This window comes from Annulohypoxylon maeteangense, assembly GCF_022496945.1.
Source record: "Annulohypoxylon maeteangense strain CBS 123835 unplaced genomic scaffold GGS22scaffold_15, whole genome shotgun sequence".
Classification (NCBI taxonomy): Eukaryota; Fungi; Ascomycota; class Sordariomycetes; order Xylariales; family Hypoxylaceae; genus Annulohypoxylon; species Annulohypoxylon maeteangense.
Window position 1 is genome coordinate 766730 of NW_025953262.1, and position 13978 is coordinate 780707.

Sequence of the window (13978 nt, forward strand, 5' to 3'; positions counted from 1 at the left end):
TGTTTATTCCGTAGTTTCTCCGGTTGATTCCGGGATTCTCCAATGAGAGGAGGGGCTTATTAATGCCATCATCTCCGAATCTACAGAGTACAAACTACGAAATCCATTTACAAGTTCATTCCGAATCACTTAACAAGCTACCATGTAGAGCTATTCAAGCTTATTTATTTTCAGTAAGGATAGTGGTACCTATGTAGAGCGGTAGGTGGTCCTTCATAACTTCAACTAATCAATACCTAGTAACGCATCTTCCCTTCTCTGTCTTCCTTGACATTCCAAAACTCGAATTTAGTAGGCGTTTTCCTTCTGGCGCTGCTCAAAAACCTTCAAGGCTTCCTCGGCAGCCTTCACTCCGGAGAGAGCCATCGCACTGTGTATTCATCAGCTTCTTCCTGTTTGAAGCCTACGTGTATGGTAATAGTACTTACCCGAAAGTCGGTCCCATACGGTTAGCTCCGTCGACCTCGCTAAGCTCCATACCACCTACGATCAAGCCGGGCACGATCTCTCGAGTGCCCTTGACGATGGCGTCTTCGGCGGTGTTCATGTCCAAACCGCGCATACCACCGAGTTTCTCGATCGCCTGCATGCTCACAAGTCTCTTGACGCTGAAAGCGCCGAAGGGCCCATCGTGACCGGTAGTGCTGATGACGACGGGCGCGTTGATGGTGTTGGGGTCCATGCAGGACTGGTCGTCGTGGTGCATGGAGACAAGAGTCCAGTTGGTGACAACGCCGGCAATCCGGATGGCGCCGGAGTCGTCACGGCGAGTGATGAGATCCTCGACGGAAGTGGCATTGAAGAGTTTGATGTTGGGGAAAGCCAACACCTTGGACAAGAGAGTCGATGTAAAGAGAGCAGCATGCTTGACGACGACGTAAGCGCCCTCGTCCTCGAACGGCACACCAAGGTCAGTCAAGAACTTGTCGGCGGGCTTGCGCATCACCATGGCGCTGAATAGTTGGCCTCCGAGCCAGGCGCCGCCACCTGCACTAGTCAGTAAAGAAGTTTGACTACGTTAAGTCATGTTAGTCAGACGCACCAGGGGAGACGCTGGCCTCGATGATGGCAATCTTCAAGTCAGGACGAGCTTTGGCGAGGGTATAAGCAGTGCTTAGACCACACGAACCTGCACCGACGATGACGATGTCTGACTCGGCATAGGTGTCGAGGTCGGTGAAGTATCGACGAACCATAGCACGAGCCACCTGCGACTCCCTGATGGGATGGAAAGCAAAGTCCTTCCATTTCCCATCAGCAACCTGGACCTCTCCGCTGGCATGGATTTTGCCATTGCCAACAGGGATGCCACCCTTGTGGGGGAGGGTAGTAGGTTCAACAACTTCTAGGGTCGCAGATGGTGCCATTTTGAATAGTGATCAAGTATTCTGGTAGGTGTTAGTTGCTGCGCACGGGGAAAAGGGGGAAACATCGAGAGCATGATCCTTTCGCTGGTATTATCCAGATCAAGTTTTCGGCCGTATAATCTCAGAACAAGCTCCACGTTGATCCCCATCATCCATGCATTTCCATGCCCATCATCTAGATTGATGATTCCAATTAATAGGTAGGCATGGTTATATGCACTTCAGAAGGGGCGCAGAAACTCGAACACCGGCTCATGGCTCATCCCAGATTATGTTACCTAATGATGAGGGATTTTGATCAAGTGCAGTCTTTTGAACTCTCGCTGGATAACCCATCTAGGGCCATGGCCTCCATTGGCGGGGTCGCCATCTTGACGCGTACCGAGTATCGGTCCTAGTCAAGACAAGAATCAGTATCAATCCTTTAGCTGAAGACAGAAATAACGATGTAATTTCTACTATAATGCGTACGATAGGTTTATGCGAATGAGTTTTCGTTCGAATTGGTTATAGACGAGCGCGTATAGAAAGAAGAGAAGAAAGATCGCATTCGAAAAGAACCAATTCAACGTTTTTATAGACATCGTGAAGCGGGGTAGGATCGGATGGTGTCGTCATGCTAACCACATACATCCATCCGAGATTCAGTCTTGTCTTGCGTCTAACGGTATCGGAAGCGATATGAAGCCTCTCGCCACGCATTTCATCCCCGATTCTCGCCGGTCTGCTGTACATGAGATATCGCGATTGTTACCGTGGTGGAGCCCCGTGGGTTTGTGTGACTTAGCGATTGGTATATATATCACGATAGGGCTGATCAACACTCCAGTGCTACGGTTTCTCAATGGTGATGAAATAGGTCTAGATAGAAGCATCTAGGCTATTTACCTATCTATATATGAAGTTTATACGACCTTCCGCTTTCCCATTGGATAAGTTGCTTGTACATATCTACCAATAAGTTCATGGTGCTTAATAACGGCACATTGGAAAGCTATTCCCGAAAACACCAATCGGCCCTGTTCTTTTACTAGCTACCGAGTGTGGATCGTATACTATATTCTTTCCACTCCACATTGCGCTCAAATGTTTTGCTTCAGAAGCTTCCAGTCATGTATAGGTATACAAATGTATGTATTTACATCAGCCGGAGCTAAGGTGACATTCCCGGAGCCTTCTTAGTGTGTGTGTAGTTGTGATAGTTTCAGCCGAGTTGCTCCTTTAAGGGTAGCAGTCACCAACCAGGAATTAAGGGGCCATACTGAGATATCCGTGGGGAGTGTATACCAGTGAATGGTATTAATACAATTGTATGAATTGCTTAAGATCCAATCTGCCACCACCACTCCCGCCTGCACTTGTGGGAATGCCATTATAGGTGTATTTCGAGTATCTCGTGGAAGCGACTCTCACTAGACGTATAGAGCGAGTCGATACTGCCCCAATCTATAATAGGAGGACTTTAAGAGGGAGGAACGAACAGGGATGATGAGCTCATGGGAAGCTGTAACTGTAAGTCGCTAAACGTGGGCGCCCAGGATTACCAATTAGGTCACTTTTACAGGGGGAGCTAACTGCGGGATGATGGCGATCCCACCTACCCACCAAAAGTTACCGACTTGCTGGAGCCGCATTCTCATCCTGGGAGATCTTTTTTTCCTCCCCTCCGTTTCTGCAATTCCTCTCCCGTCGTTCAATCTTTGACATAACAACCACCATCATACTTAATGCCGCGTTCACTTCTTAACTCTTGGTGAAATGTATTAATATTTCGCCAGGAGCGTTCAAAGCTCTAGGAATTAACGCGCCTACCGTCGATTCCTTCACTTATCGTTAACAATTTCCATCATCATATTTTTTTCCTCAGCAATCATTGTGAACCTCCCTGACTACTATTAACTTCCTCAGGAATCAACGATTGCAATCAGAGTTGGCGGTATCTCCTGTGATCAATTATGCCCCTAAAACCAACATAACTAGCGTTACTATCAAGACTATCTAGTACTTTCTCAATATCATACAACTCTTCAAGTTCCTCGACCCATAACCAGTTCTCCATCGCCGATTACCGAATATCAGACATTAACCAATTCACGGATATTGTCGCCGCATTCCCCCATCTTTAACGAGCATACCGAACCCTAAACTTTGACCATGTATCGTTCAAGCATCATGAAGCTTGGTCGCGCGACCAGCTTCGGAATCGCAACGGCTGCGCGCGGTGCCGCGGTCAGCCGACTCGCATTGCGAACACCTCCTCATACCCATTACCATCGATCTTTCCTAGTCCGTCCCTTCTCGGCAAGCCAACGTCGCGCAATCCCCTCGTCGCTCCCGGAAATCAAACCGGCATCTATCACGACCGCAGAATATCACCACTTGGCAGACACGTACCTTGACGCGATACTCAGCCAATACGAGGAAAAACAAGATGAGATTGGTGATATTGATGTCGAATTTAGTGTAAGTATTATATGTATATGCTATGTTTCAATCATATTCTATGGATATTAATTCTAATCGCTTTACTTAATTAGTCTGGCGTTATGACCGTCAAGATCCCCGACAGTGGTGTTTATATCATCAATAAACAGCCTCCCAATAAACAGATTTGGCTTTCGTCGCCAGTATCTGGTCCTAAGCGATTCGACTACGTGATCATCGACGAAGACCAAGGCCAGAAACAAGATACTGGGAAAGGGGACTGGGTCTATATCCGAACTGGAGAGAAGTTGAATGATCTTCTCTTACGAGAGACTGGTGTCTCAGTGGAGTAAAATCATAGACCAGAACGATCAGGGTTATTCTCCACCAGATTTCCTGAATGCTTTGCTGCTGAAGATGGCACAAGATAAGAATCAAAATCTTGCAGGTGCGTCACCTATAGAAACCCAATCATCTAGTAAACTACCCTGTTATTAACCTATCTCCATCTAGGACCATTTTTAGTAAATGCTGTGAGTTACAGTGTGGGTAGGTGTATGAAGTCTACCACTCCACTCAATACCTCTACCCTGGCGATAAGATGGCATTTGATGTCTTTTATTGAGGGAGAACCGCTATTGCATTGCCTCAACTAAACAAATAAAAAAAAACTGAATTCCCCAACTGCAAACTCACATGTCGCAATGCTAATCTGATCGTAACTTTATGTGTAAGTATACCACCGCCTAATCCTCCCCCATCAACTTTTGACTCTTAGGGTCGAAGCAGCAAAACTTGGGGCACAATGACTTCCTGGGCCTCGTGTACATGATCCTATCCCTGGTAGTAACAGCATAGCCCTTTTCCCACTTCTTGCTAAAGATCCAGCCAGCGCGGCCCTCGCCGCACCACTCGATCATCCTCTCGTAGAACTCCCACATCTCCCAGGATGTGGCCTTGTCGCGGTATTCCCACTTGCAGTCGCAGACGTAGGTGCCGACCTGCCCGTCTAGCTCCCAGTGCACGTACTTGCGGTGCACCTTGTTGCCTCGGTTGTTCCAGCGGATGGTCCTCTGGATCGAGCCGCGCACGTTGACGTCCTTTATGTCCCAGGTCGCGCACCACGCGTGCGAGACGGGGATCACCCAGTCCTTCCTGTCCGGCATCTCGCTGAGTTCGATCGAGTTGTCGAGGTTGAACCAGTCGATTTCGGTGGTGTCGTTTATGGCGGGCGGTATCAACACCTCCGTCCCGGTTATGTCTGTCTCGGGGTCGTCGAAGGGGTCGAATCCTGGTGGCGGCGGCTTGTCGTCGTCCTCTTCATCGTCGTTGTTGTTGTCGTCGTCGTCGTCGCCCTTATCGATATCGTTCATTGAGCTTCCGGCTGATGGGTCTTCTCGGGCGCGTATCTCGAAGCCAGAGCTCGGAGGTGCTATTCTACCCAGTATTTGGGTGGCCCTGAGGCCTATGATGAGGAGTACCTTAGTAGAGAACCTCATTATGAAGTTTCTACGTTCGGAAATTGGTGGAGGTAAGTGATTGGTGTTTTTGGTCAAGTACGCTATGTAGCGGTCGAGATGTGCGCGCGCGTGTGAGAGAATTGTATTGACGCGACTGAGGGATTGAACTTCTGGGATTTTATAAATGGGAATGATTATTGACTTATACACTGCCAGGTATGTTTCTGAAGCTTTTCGTAATAAGCCATGTCTGGGCGGTGGGTTTAAACTCGAGAGTATAAATCAGCCACTCTGGAGATATTCATAAATGTTACAGCGTCCATAAGGCGCTGCAAGAGGTAAAACCTACTACAACTACAGCGGTTTACATACGCTGTGCTTAACGCTATTGTAGTAGATGGGAGCTGGACGAGTTGCATCGTCGATACTAAGGTTAGAAGCTTCAATAGCCCCTAAATACAGTTAGGTACCCATCCCAAGAGGTGGCTACATACTTCAACACTATATCTTCAACCTATAACTTTATTTAGGTACCTAACTCAACTTGAAGTTAGTATACTTTGGCGCCATCCGTCCCAACCCAGGAGGGTTTTTTTTTTTTTTTTTTTTTTGAAAGGTTCCAAAGTTCTTAACTACTAGGTACCTAGAAATACTAATGAAATATCGACAATGCTAATTGATTCAAAATCCATAGATTATGGCCACCATTAGATAGAATCTGTTATCACACTTAAATCTCCAGGGCTGGCAGGTGATGAAACAATTAATGCAGCTTTCGTGTATTACCTCGCGCTGTCGGTACTCGACCGATCTTTTAAACCACGACTCCTAGTTTCGGGCTAATTCGGTGAATTGGAAATGGCGAGACCGACAACGCGGGACTAGATACTGATATATAAAATGTAGTTGAGGAAGTAACTAACAATGACTTCAATGAATCATGATGTTTTGAATTACATCAGCCGGTTTTACTAATTTATCATTCACTATGGCGCAAAAGCATCCCGTTATTTATTTCGGAACCTCAACGTTTGGATCATCCCACGTACCAACATTACAGGACGAAGCAATCGTCTCAACATTCCTCGATGCTTTAAACGATGGCGACGTTTCCCAAATAGATACCGCCGCTAGATATCCTCCCGATAACCATGGTGGCTCGGAACGAATGATCGGAAGGGTGAAAGCACCTGCAAGAGGCTTCACCATCAACACCAAGGTGCTCTTTGCCGGTCAGAATAGTGACGGCACGCTAAGTAAAGAAGCCGTACGGAAGAGTGTCGCGAATAGTTTAGAGGTTTTGGGAGTGAAAAAATTGGGAATCCTTTACGCTCACTGTCCCGACTTAGCCACCCCTTTAGCGGAGCAGGCCGAAGCACTCAATGAACAGTACCAGAAAGGGTATTGCGAAAAGGTCAGGGACGGAATAAATTTCAATTGTATTCTATTAATGTACTAATTTGAGATGATAGATTGGCATATCCAACTTTCCTCTCGATATGCTTAAATCCTTCATAGATATCTGCGAAAAGGAGGGTTACATCAAGCCGTCGGTATATCAGGGCCAATACAACCTGATCTGTCGGGAACCGGAGAAGGAGCTGTTACCGTTCCTCCGAGAGCACAATATGACATTTAACGCTTACTCGCCTCTCGGCGGCGGCTTCCTCACCGGTAAGCTGACGCTGGGGACGGCGGAGGGCACACGCCTCCGTAGTGCTTACGGCGCACATTTCGCTGCCTGGTATGACCGACCCGAGTTCCATGATGCAGTCAAGAAGCTCCTCGAAGTCATCGGGCCCCTCGGTATCAAGCCCTCCGAGGCTGCTCTAAGATGGCTAGCTTATCATTCTGACCTTGGAGAGAAGGATGGGGTTATTTTAGGCGCTACGAAGATCGAGCAGCTTAAGCAAAACCTCGAGGATATGGAAAAGGGAGCTTTGCCGCAAGCTGTTGTGGATGAGATCATGGCTATTGGGGAGACTATTGATGCGATGGGTAGTGGTAATTTCGATGTCAAGCCTGCTGAACTTCCGCCGAGGTAGGGCGTTTTGGAGATAGATGTGGATATGGTCCCTTATTGGTACCGATTACTGCATAAGTGGCAGTGAGATTCTAGTGATGTAGTATTGTCTCTGAAATGCTTGTCTTGCTAATATGCAGTACGCGTTCCGAGAACTGTTCCTTTACCAAAAACTTGCCTGCGACCCTATAAGAGGCCCTTAATCTATGTAATAAGGCCTCATGAGATGCTGCCAATCGGTGCAAGTGATTGGAGGGATGTTCGGTATCTATTATGCTTGCTAGGATAGTCGAGGCGTATGCAATGGTACCAAATACGGATGCGTCCCTGAAAATGCATATTTTTTTTTGATTCTACGGAATGACGTGTAATGCGGCTAAGTAGGCCTCCAATCGTGATGAAATGGCGGGCATGATGAAAGGCGCACGGAGAGCGGGAAGCAGGATGGAGCGAGTGGGTACAAATACGGCCTCGCTCGGAGCAATACGACCGTTGAGTGGGGGTTAAACGGCCTCGTTTATTGAGGCGGTAGCCCGGCTCGGGAGCGTATCGGCTCGTTCTTAAGCTGCATGCTGACTGCTTCGATGTAGAAAGTCGACAATCGCATTGTTCGGCATGTTCAATATTGTAGGTGCGCCCCGTTGATGTAGGGTGGGTACAAGGTAGGTAGGTACTTAGTCTATGTATCTAATATATTTGGAGATGTCTTGCAATATTTGGTTGAATGTGTATCTAGGCAAGTATGCGCTATTCATATTGTGGCATGTGAATCAAGGGGTTTGCGAATAGGGTCAAGCCCGAAGATGCCTATGGATATGTTGGGTGCTTAATCTTGATCACCATGATGCAGCCACCAGGCATGGTTTCGGAAGAGGCCCCGGGGAAGAGGACCCGGGAAGAGGACCCGAGGGAAGACTTCCCCGGGAAGTTTAAGTGAAATAAGCTTCCAATCAAATTCCGTAATTGCTAACCTCCCTACTGCATAATTCATTGGTATCATACATCATTTTCCGTATCCAGTAACTCCATTGGTGACCATAAGCTTGCCCTTAACGCCTAGAAGCATGGTGGTAACGAACATCCCACTGAGCCAGCTTATCTCTCATGGACGACTCTGATTTCCTAGTCGGCTCTCCTGTAGCGAAGAATCTCTCCAATTTATCCACGTCCCTGGTGGAATTGTTGGCTTCGTCTTGCCTATGAGAAGATGTCTTTGATGATTTATGGGAAGAACTAATAGTGTTAGGTAGTGGATCATTTATAAGAAGGATAGACTAAATATCACCTTGACTTGTGGGAATGATGATCGGGCATTGTGAAAATATTAGAGGGAAAGAAACCTAGACGAATCTAAGAAACTATCTAATATGACCGTGGGTGTCAGGAGAGGGAAATCGCAATTGAGTTGTTCCAATATAGATTGTACGCTTTGTATTGCCGTCTGATTTACTTTTTCGTGTATAAAGGAGGTATGTATAAATTCACGTGTTGGTAGATGTGTATGCGAGTACGTATGTATACCTAGTAGGCACACTTGTGTGTAAATATGTGGCGGAGATATCGAACAGAACTAATGTGCATGGAAGAAAATAGTAAATGGGTATGGTATTGATGTTTTTCGTCTTGGTCATTCACCCTTCTCATAAGGGGGGTCAACTATGTTTTATACTCCCGAAAGTGACCATGATCATAGTTGTGATCAAACATAAGCCAGATACAAGGGGGTAAAAGGGTGTATGCCACGTCAACAGATGGAAGTAGAAAAAGTATCAGAGTCAGACGTCTGTCCACCGAAGGAGTCCATGATCGAAATTAGGCCCATTTCCTTTAGAAAAAAACCGAATTGGGGGGAGTAAGAATCGGGTGTCAGTTCGGCGTCGTTCGCTCGGATGTGGAGGAATGGCGGCGGGGATGACGGAATTCCGGATCACACGCTAGAAGTTTAAACAATAATTAATTAAACGAACTTTTCAGCCAATTGAATGCTTAGTGACGAAGTACATGGGATAAAATAGGGAGTGCGACAAAAAGATGGATGCCTGTCAACGTGAAGAATTTGCGTTGAGATTTAGGGATACGACCAGGGTAATTACTGACTAAAGGATTGGACGGGATCGAAAACGTATCGAAAGAAAGGTTTGTGCCCGAGTACGTACTATGGTAGATTCATACTTAATAGCATTATGTATACGTACCTATTCGCAAGGCAAAAGTGGTGATACTTATGGATAAGAAACAACAACGTTGAAAGGGCTTGTAAGCTCCACCCTGTGTTGCAATTGCGTGGATGAAACAAATCTGCAAGGGGCCTCTGAGTATTAATCTTGCCGGTGGCAAAGGAACCTTGGAAGGGTAAGATATTAGGTATATAATATCTACCTAGGTAGAAAAGTAGAAAAGTAGAAAAAACGACAACTCAACACAAATGCGAAAAAAAAACCTATACACAGGAAAATAGCCGTTGAGAATAATCCACAAGAGAGACGTTGTACCACTAGCTACCCCAGTCTTCTCCGAGACGGGAATTCGGGATATTTGCCAAGTGAGGCTATGAAGCGGGAAAAGAAGCTTGAATCGACCCGTGCCAGTTGGCCTAAAGCCTCCGGGGCTGTCGTATATTTTAATATGTTTCGAACACAATTCGAGCCTTGAAATCAAGTCGGGTTGTGATTGATGGTGCGCGGATCTTAGATCTTTAGTAGAGTAGAGGAGGATAAGGGAGGCTAAGATCTAGACAGGTCCATACTGCCTAGCAGGTAGGTACCGTACCTACCTATCTAGGTACAGTACCGATGACATCGACATTTCCCACCCTATATGACCTAGGGTGGTGGGAGACCGGGGAAAAGAGTAAGGCAGCCTTCTCTCTCTCTTAGGTCGCGGCCGTGAAGAGTTGATATACATAAATTTTTTCATGGCTCGGGAGCCTTTCTACACTTCCACTCCGCTCAGCCACTTTGGTTTAACACAGCCATAATTTGGGTGTTCTGGATACCCAATGTTCCATAGAACTAGCCACAAAAAAACGTCCACAGCCACAAGCTAACCATCTCTGTACTCGTTTGGCGGCCTTCAATTAGGCGAGTCCCTCTTTCTCTTTCACTTTCCTCTCCTACTTCCAATGTCATCATTGTCATTGTCATTGTCAATTACTCGGCATGTCAACCCGATCTATACGGTTGTGTGCACGCCCTTTCCGAGTGAAGCCACGAATTTGATTGACTGCATATGCATGTCCAAAGAAAACTAATACTTTAATTTCTAAGTTTTGAAATATCATGTGCGAAGTTGATGTAACTAGGTAATGACTAGCTATACAATTAGTTATACGTCACTAATTCATATGAATATGACTGTTGGTATTGTCAGTATGTTAGTTGCCCTGTTACATGACCTACGGCCTGGGATGTGAATATCAAAGTATCAGACTTGACCGGCCTAGCCTTTATTCATTGCGATGATTGGGAGTGGTAAGCACAAGGGGGTCCCTCATGTGCTAAATACCTGAAGTTTTTGTGTACGGGGAACCGCCGGGGTACCAACATTGACCACAATGGGGACTTTGGGAGGAGAGCCTCCCTCTAGGAACTGCCTTACTGACTGCCTTGTAAGGTCATCGCCTGTTAATTGGGTTAGATAGGTACTCGAATTCTTAGTGTTCGCCAGCGGGATTGTGCAGGGATCCGCATCGGCCACTAACACCCTTGAACAACAGATCTTATGCGCCGAGTTGGCTCTTTCTACAAAAACCCCACCGATCCCGCGTGCCGCGTGCCTTATCCGTGATGCATAGGATTTTCTCTCTTGTTAGTACGTTTCCCCTGCCGGGAAGGGGTTATATTTCTTATATCTTTCCAGTCATATTTTTGTTTGTTTTATTTTTCTAGAGTTTTTGTGGTAAACTCTTTCTCCAATCATCAAAATGAATTCGGCCTCACCTACCACTAGCGCCTCTACTAACAGAGGGGGTCGTCCTAAGGATTGGACTGAACCCCGCGCTCGCAGATTAGTGCGGCTCTACATTTATACAAGATTACCTTTTGACCTTATATTGAAACTCTTAGAAGAAGGCCTTTGGAAACCTGGGTATGTTTGGCCCTTCCTACTTTAACATGATACCACATTGCTTACTTCCTGTGCTACAGTAAAGTATGTATTAAAACTAGTTCAACGTTGAGGCGTAGTATGATCTCTATCTATCTTAAACACTAACATAATTAATTAGGATGCCGCCAACAAAGTAAAAAACTCACTCCTCGGTAACGATCCTCGATGGATAAGACCTAAAGACGACGAAGACGAGAGAAGACGTATCGCAGCTCTCAGGAATAGCCGGCGCGGGGCGAAGTTTCACCATAGGAGGTCTACCTCGCACTCTGCTAGCTATGATGACGATACTCTGACTCCTACTCGATCAAGTCGCCATTCCTTCGAGAAGTCAGGCACATCTACTCCGTTCAAGAATGAACAAATTGATCCCACCGGCCAAGTTGGTGCCAACATTCCGATTTTTGGTTACGATGAACATGGGTCCCAAATATACCCTCCTTGGATCCCGAGTGGCCTTGACGGTTCTCGTCAGGATACTGGCCTAACTAATTCCACTGAAACAAGCATGAGCAGTAGTTTTCGCGAGAAACTCTCTACGGTGTCTCACGACCAAGTGAAGGGGGCCTGGCGCGTTTTGAAACAATTCACCTTTCCCAAAGGTCCCGAATTACAACGAGAAATTTCCTTGTCTCCGATCGCCTCCCCTGGATCTCAATTCCAGCCTGCTCAGCGAGGTTTCCGTAACCCAGGTGGATCAACCGTTTATGCTCCATTTAGCGCAGAGTACGCTGTTCCCGGCAACTTTCTCGATGCGAATTTATCTACCAGAAGAAGCGCATGCGAGAATACATCTGAATTCCACGAGATGGGCACCTGTTGGTGTCGGATCGCTAACGACCTAACGTCGATCGAGGCTTTATGGCCGATTCATGGCGATATAATTTCCACTCATATCAATTATTCCGACGATATATACCAAAGAACAGACGCTTTTGGTAATACAGCGTTCCACCGTATTGCTGCTACGGGCGAAAATCCAGTTCTTTTCCTTAATCTTTTATCCCAAGCATTAGGAGACCCCCACTCACTAGTTCACGCCACAAATACAGCTGGTCAGACATTTCTGCATGTCCTCCATCGGTCTTGGTTTGATGAAATACCACTCTTGGAACAGCTTCTTAACGTACTCAATAACTATCCCGACTTTAACATTATGGCAACGGATGTGTACGGGCGTAGCTTTGCTCACCTGCTCCAGAATAATAACATGGATACTGCTTATCACCTGGCGCACTTGTTTGATTGCGACTTACTCGAACGGCGGGATGCCTTCGGAGTGAAACCCGTGAAGCCTCGACCAGCGGACGCCGCGCCTAGTACGTTGCTGATACAGCGCCATAATAGCCCAATGGATACGATAAGCCCAAGAAGGGCAGAGATCCCTCCAACAATAATCGACATACCTTCAAATTATGGAGATGAATTTCTATTTCGACAACGCGAGCTTCTAACGATAGTTCTTGACGCTGTCAAGGTCGATAGTGTTAATTCAACAAATCCAAACCCCCGGTCCGAAGATTCGCGCGGACGCAACGCGCTGCATTGTCTTGCAGAAGTTGTATTAAACGTAAAGAATGTTCAAGAACATACGTACGATAATCAGCGACAGCGAAAACGCAAATACAGCGAAGAAGACGGAGAATCGAGGTCAGAGGGCAGCGATACTAAAAAACGACTAGAATACCTCGAAGGAATCCTCTCTGCACATGCAGATGTCAATCTCTATGATTGTCAAGGACAAACTCCCCTGATGGCGTTCGTCAAGTATCGACCAGAAGACTCTAGAGAGGATAAGGATGCCATGGAGATGATTATCAAGAGACTGCACAATGCTGGGGCCAACTTGGAAGCACGAAACCGTGAAGGAGAAACAGCACTTCACGTCGCTGCCAGATTCGGAAAGAAGGTCGCATTGAAGGAGCTTCTCCAGTTGGGCGCTAACCCGTACGTTCGGGACGCCTGTGGCCTTAGCGTCCTTGCGGCGATCGACGACCGCTGGGCTAACGCTGAGGACGGCCTGCACATTGCGCGCTTAGAAGCTTGTCGAGGTGTCTTCACTAGCCTCGCGCGACCCGCGGCCCAGGAGCCCACCGTGTTACAGGAATGGGGGGTAAAGCAACCAACACCTGCGTCGTCACGGTAGCTGATGCCCTTACACCGTCACGAGCGACGATGTATGATTAACTGGGCGGGTAAGAGTTCTGATTTCATTGTTGTGGTTTCTGGAGTTCGATACCCTTGTACAAATGTTTTTGGGGCGTTTGGGGCCTTGTAAATTAAGCGTACAATACAGTTCATAGATCGGGTGTACTTTAGTGGGTGGAATACAATCATTTCGTCTTCAGCATCAAATCATCCATGTTTCGTGTACCATATTAGAGTAGTATCCGCAGGATATGGAAATAAAATACCGCTGATTGAGAGACCTCATCTTATTACGAAAGCACTGCGTGAGAGTACCTAAGCCAGCTAAATTCACTGCCAACAATACGGTGGAGGGGCAGAGTAAGAGGGGTGGGCTCGCGCGGTAAACAACCCTCGCACCGCATTGGTTAGCAGGTAGCGATAACATCAGAAGTTGAACTACGTGGTAT

The 13978-nt window shown here is 46.8% G+C and overlaps 5 protein-coding genes across 5 annotated transcripts; 3 read left to right on the plus strand and 2 right to left on the minus strand.

The window, feature by feature from the left end:
- Positions 1 to 242: 242 nt before the first annotated feature.
- Positions 243 to 1470, minus strand: GGS22DRAFT_46952 (STI35 protein). Its single transcript, XM_047967163.1, has 3 exons — positions 1043 to 1470; positions 429 to 987; positions 243 to 370 (listed from the first exon to the last, which is right to left on the minus strand). Exons 1-3 carry the CDS (start codon positions 1365 to 1367, stop codon positions 289 to 291), a joined length of 966 nt encoding a protein of 321 aa, XP_047816446.1. The 5' UTR covers positions 1368 to 1470; the 3' UTR covers positions 243 to 288.
- Positions 1471 to 3039: 1569 nt separating this feature from the next.
- On the plus strand, positions 3040 to 4477 carry GGS22DRAFT_169883 (Frataxin). Its single transcript, XM_047962386.1, has 3 exons — positions 3040 to 3830; positions 3905 to 4239; positions 4305 to 4477. The coding sequence occupies exons 1-2, from the start codon at positions 3522 to 3524 to the stop codon at positions 4142 to 4144; spliced, it is 549 nt and encodes a 182-aa protein (XP_047816447.1). The 5' UTR covers positions 3040 to 3521; the 3' UTR covers positions 4145 to 4239; positions 4305 to 4477.
- Positions 4478 to 4498: 21 nt separating this feature from the next.
- GGS22DRAFT_169884 (uncharacterized protein) lies at positions 4499 to 5765 on the minus strand. The gene is made up of 2 exons (XM_047962387.1): positions 5468 to 5765; positions 4499 to 5322 (listed from the first exon to the last, which is right to left on the minus strand). Exon 2 carries the CDS (start codon positions 5288 to 5290, stop codon positions 4538 to 4540), a length of 753 nt encoding a protein of 250 aa, XP_047816448.1. The 5' UTR covers positions 5291 to 5322; positions 5468 to 5765; the 3' UTR covers positions 4499 to 4537.
- A 474-nt stretch (positions 5766 to 6239) lies between these two features.
- Positions 6240 to 7296, plus strand: GGS22DRAFT_191207 (Aldo/keto reductase; the record flags this gene model as incomplete). Its single annotated transcript, XM_047965083.1, has 2 exons — positions 6240 to 6665; positions 6724 to 7296. 2 exons carry the CDS (start codon positions 6240 to 6242, stop codon positions 7294 to 7296), a joined length of 999 nt encoding a protein of 332 aa, XP_047816449.1.
- A 3792-nt stretch (positions 7297 to 11088) lies between these two features.
- GGS22DRAFT_195833 (ankyrin) lies at positions 11089 to 13729 on the plus strand. Its single transcript, XM_047965728.1, has 3 exons — positions 11089 to 11360; positions 11420 to 11423; positions 11500 to 13729. Exons 1-3 carry the CDS (start codon positions 11197 to 11199, stop codon positions 13525 to 13527), a joined length of 2196 nt encoding a protein of 731 aa, XP_047816450.1. The 5' UTR covers positions 11089 to 11196; the 3' UTR covers positions 13528 to 13729.
- Positions 13730 to 13978: the final 249 nt, after the last annotated feature.

Coding starts and splice junctions, on each gene's coding strand:
- GGS22DRAFT_169883 (XM_047962386.1), top strand. CDS start 3,522: ATGTATCGTTCAAGCATCATGAAGCTTGGTCGCGCGACCAGCTTCGGA. Junction 3,831..3,904: donor ATATTGATGTCGAATTTAGT/GTAAGTATTATA, acceptor TTACTTAATTAG/TCTGGCGTTATGACCGTCAA.
- GGS22DRAFT_195833 (XM_047965728.1), top strand. CDS start 11,197: ATGAATTCGGCCTCACCTACCACTAGCGCCTCTACTAACAGAGGGGGT.
- GGS22DRAFT_169884 (XM_047962387.1), bottom strand. CDS start 5,290: ATGAGGTTCTCTACTAAGGTACTCCTCATCATAGGCCTCAGGGCCACC.
- GGS22DRAFT_46952 (XM_047967163.1), bottom strand. CDS start 1,367: ATGGCACCATCTGCGACCCTAGAAGTTGTTGAACCTACTACCCTCCCC. Junction 988..1,042: donor CGAGGCCAGCGTCTCCCCTG/GTGCGTCTGACT, acceptor TGACTAGTGCAG/GTGGCGGCGCCTGGCTCGGA. Junction 371..428: donor CGTATGGGACCGACTTTCGG/GTAAGTACTATT, acceptor ATGAATACACAG/TGCGATGGCTCTCTCCGGAG.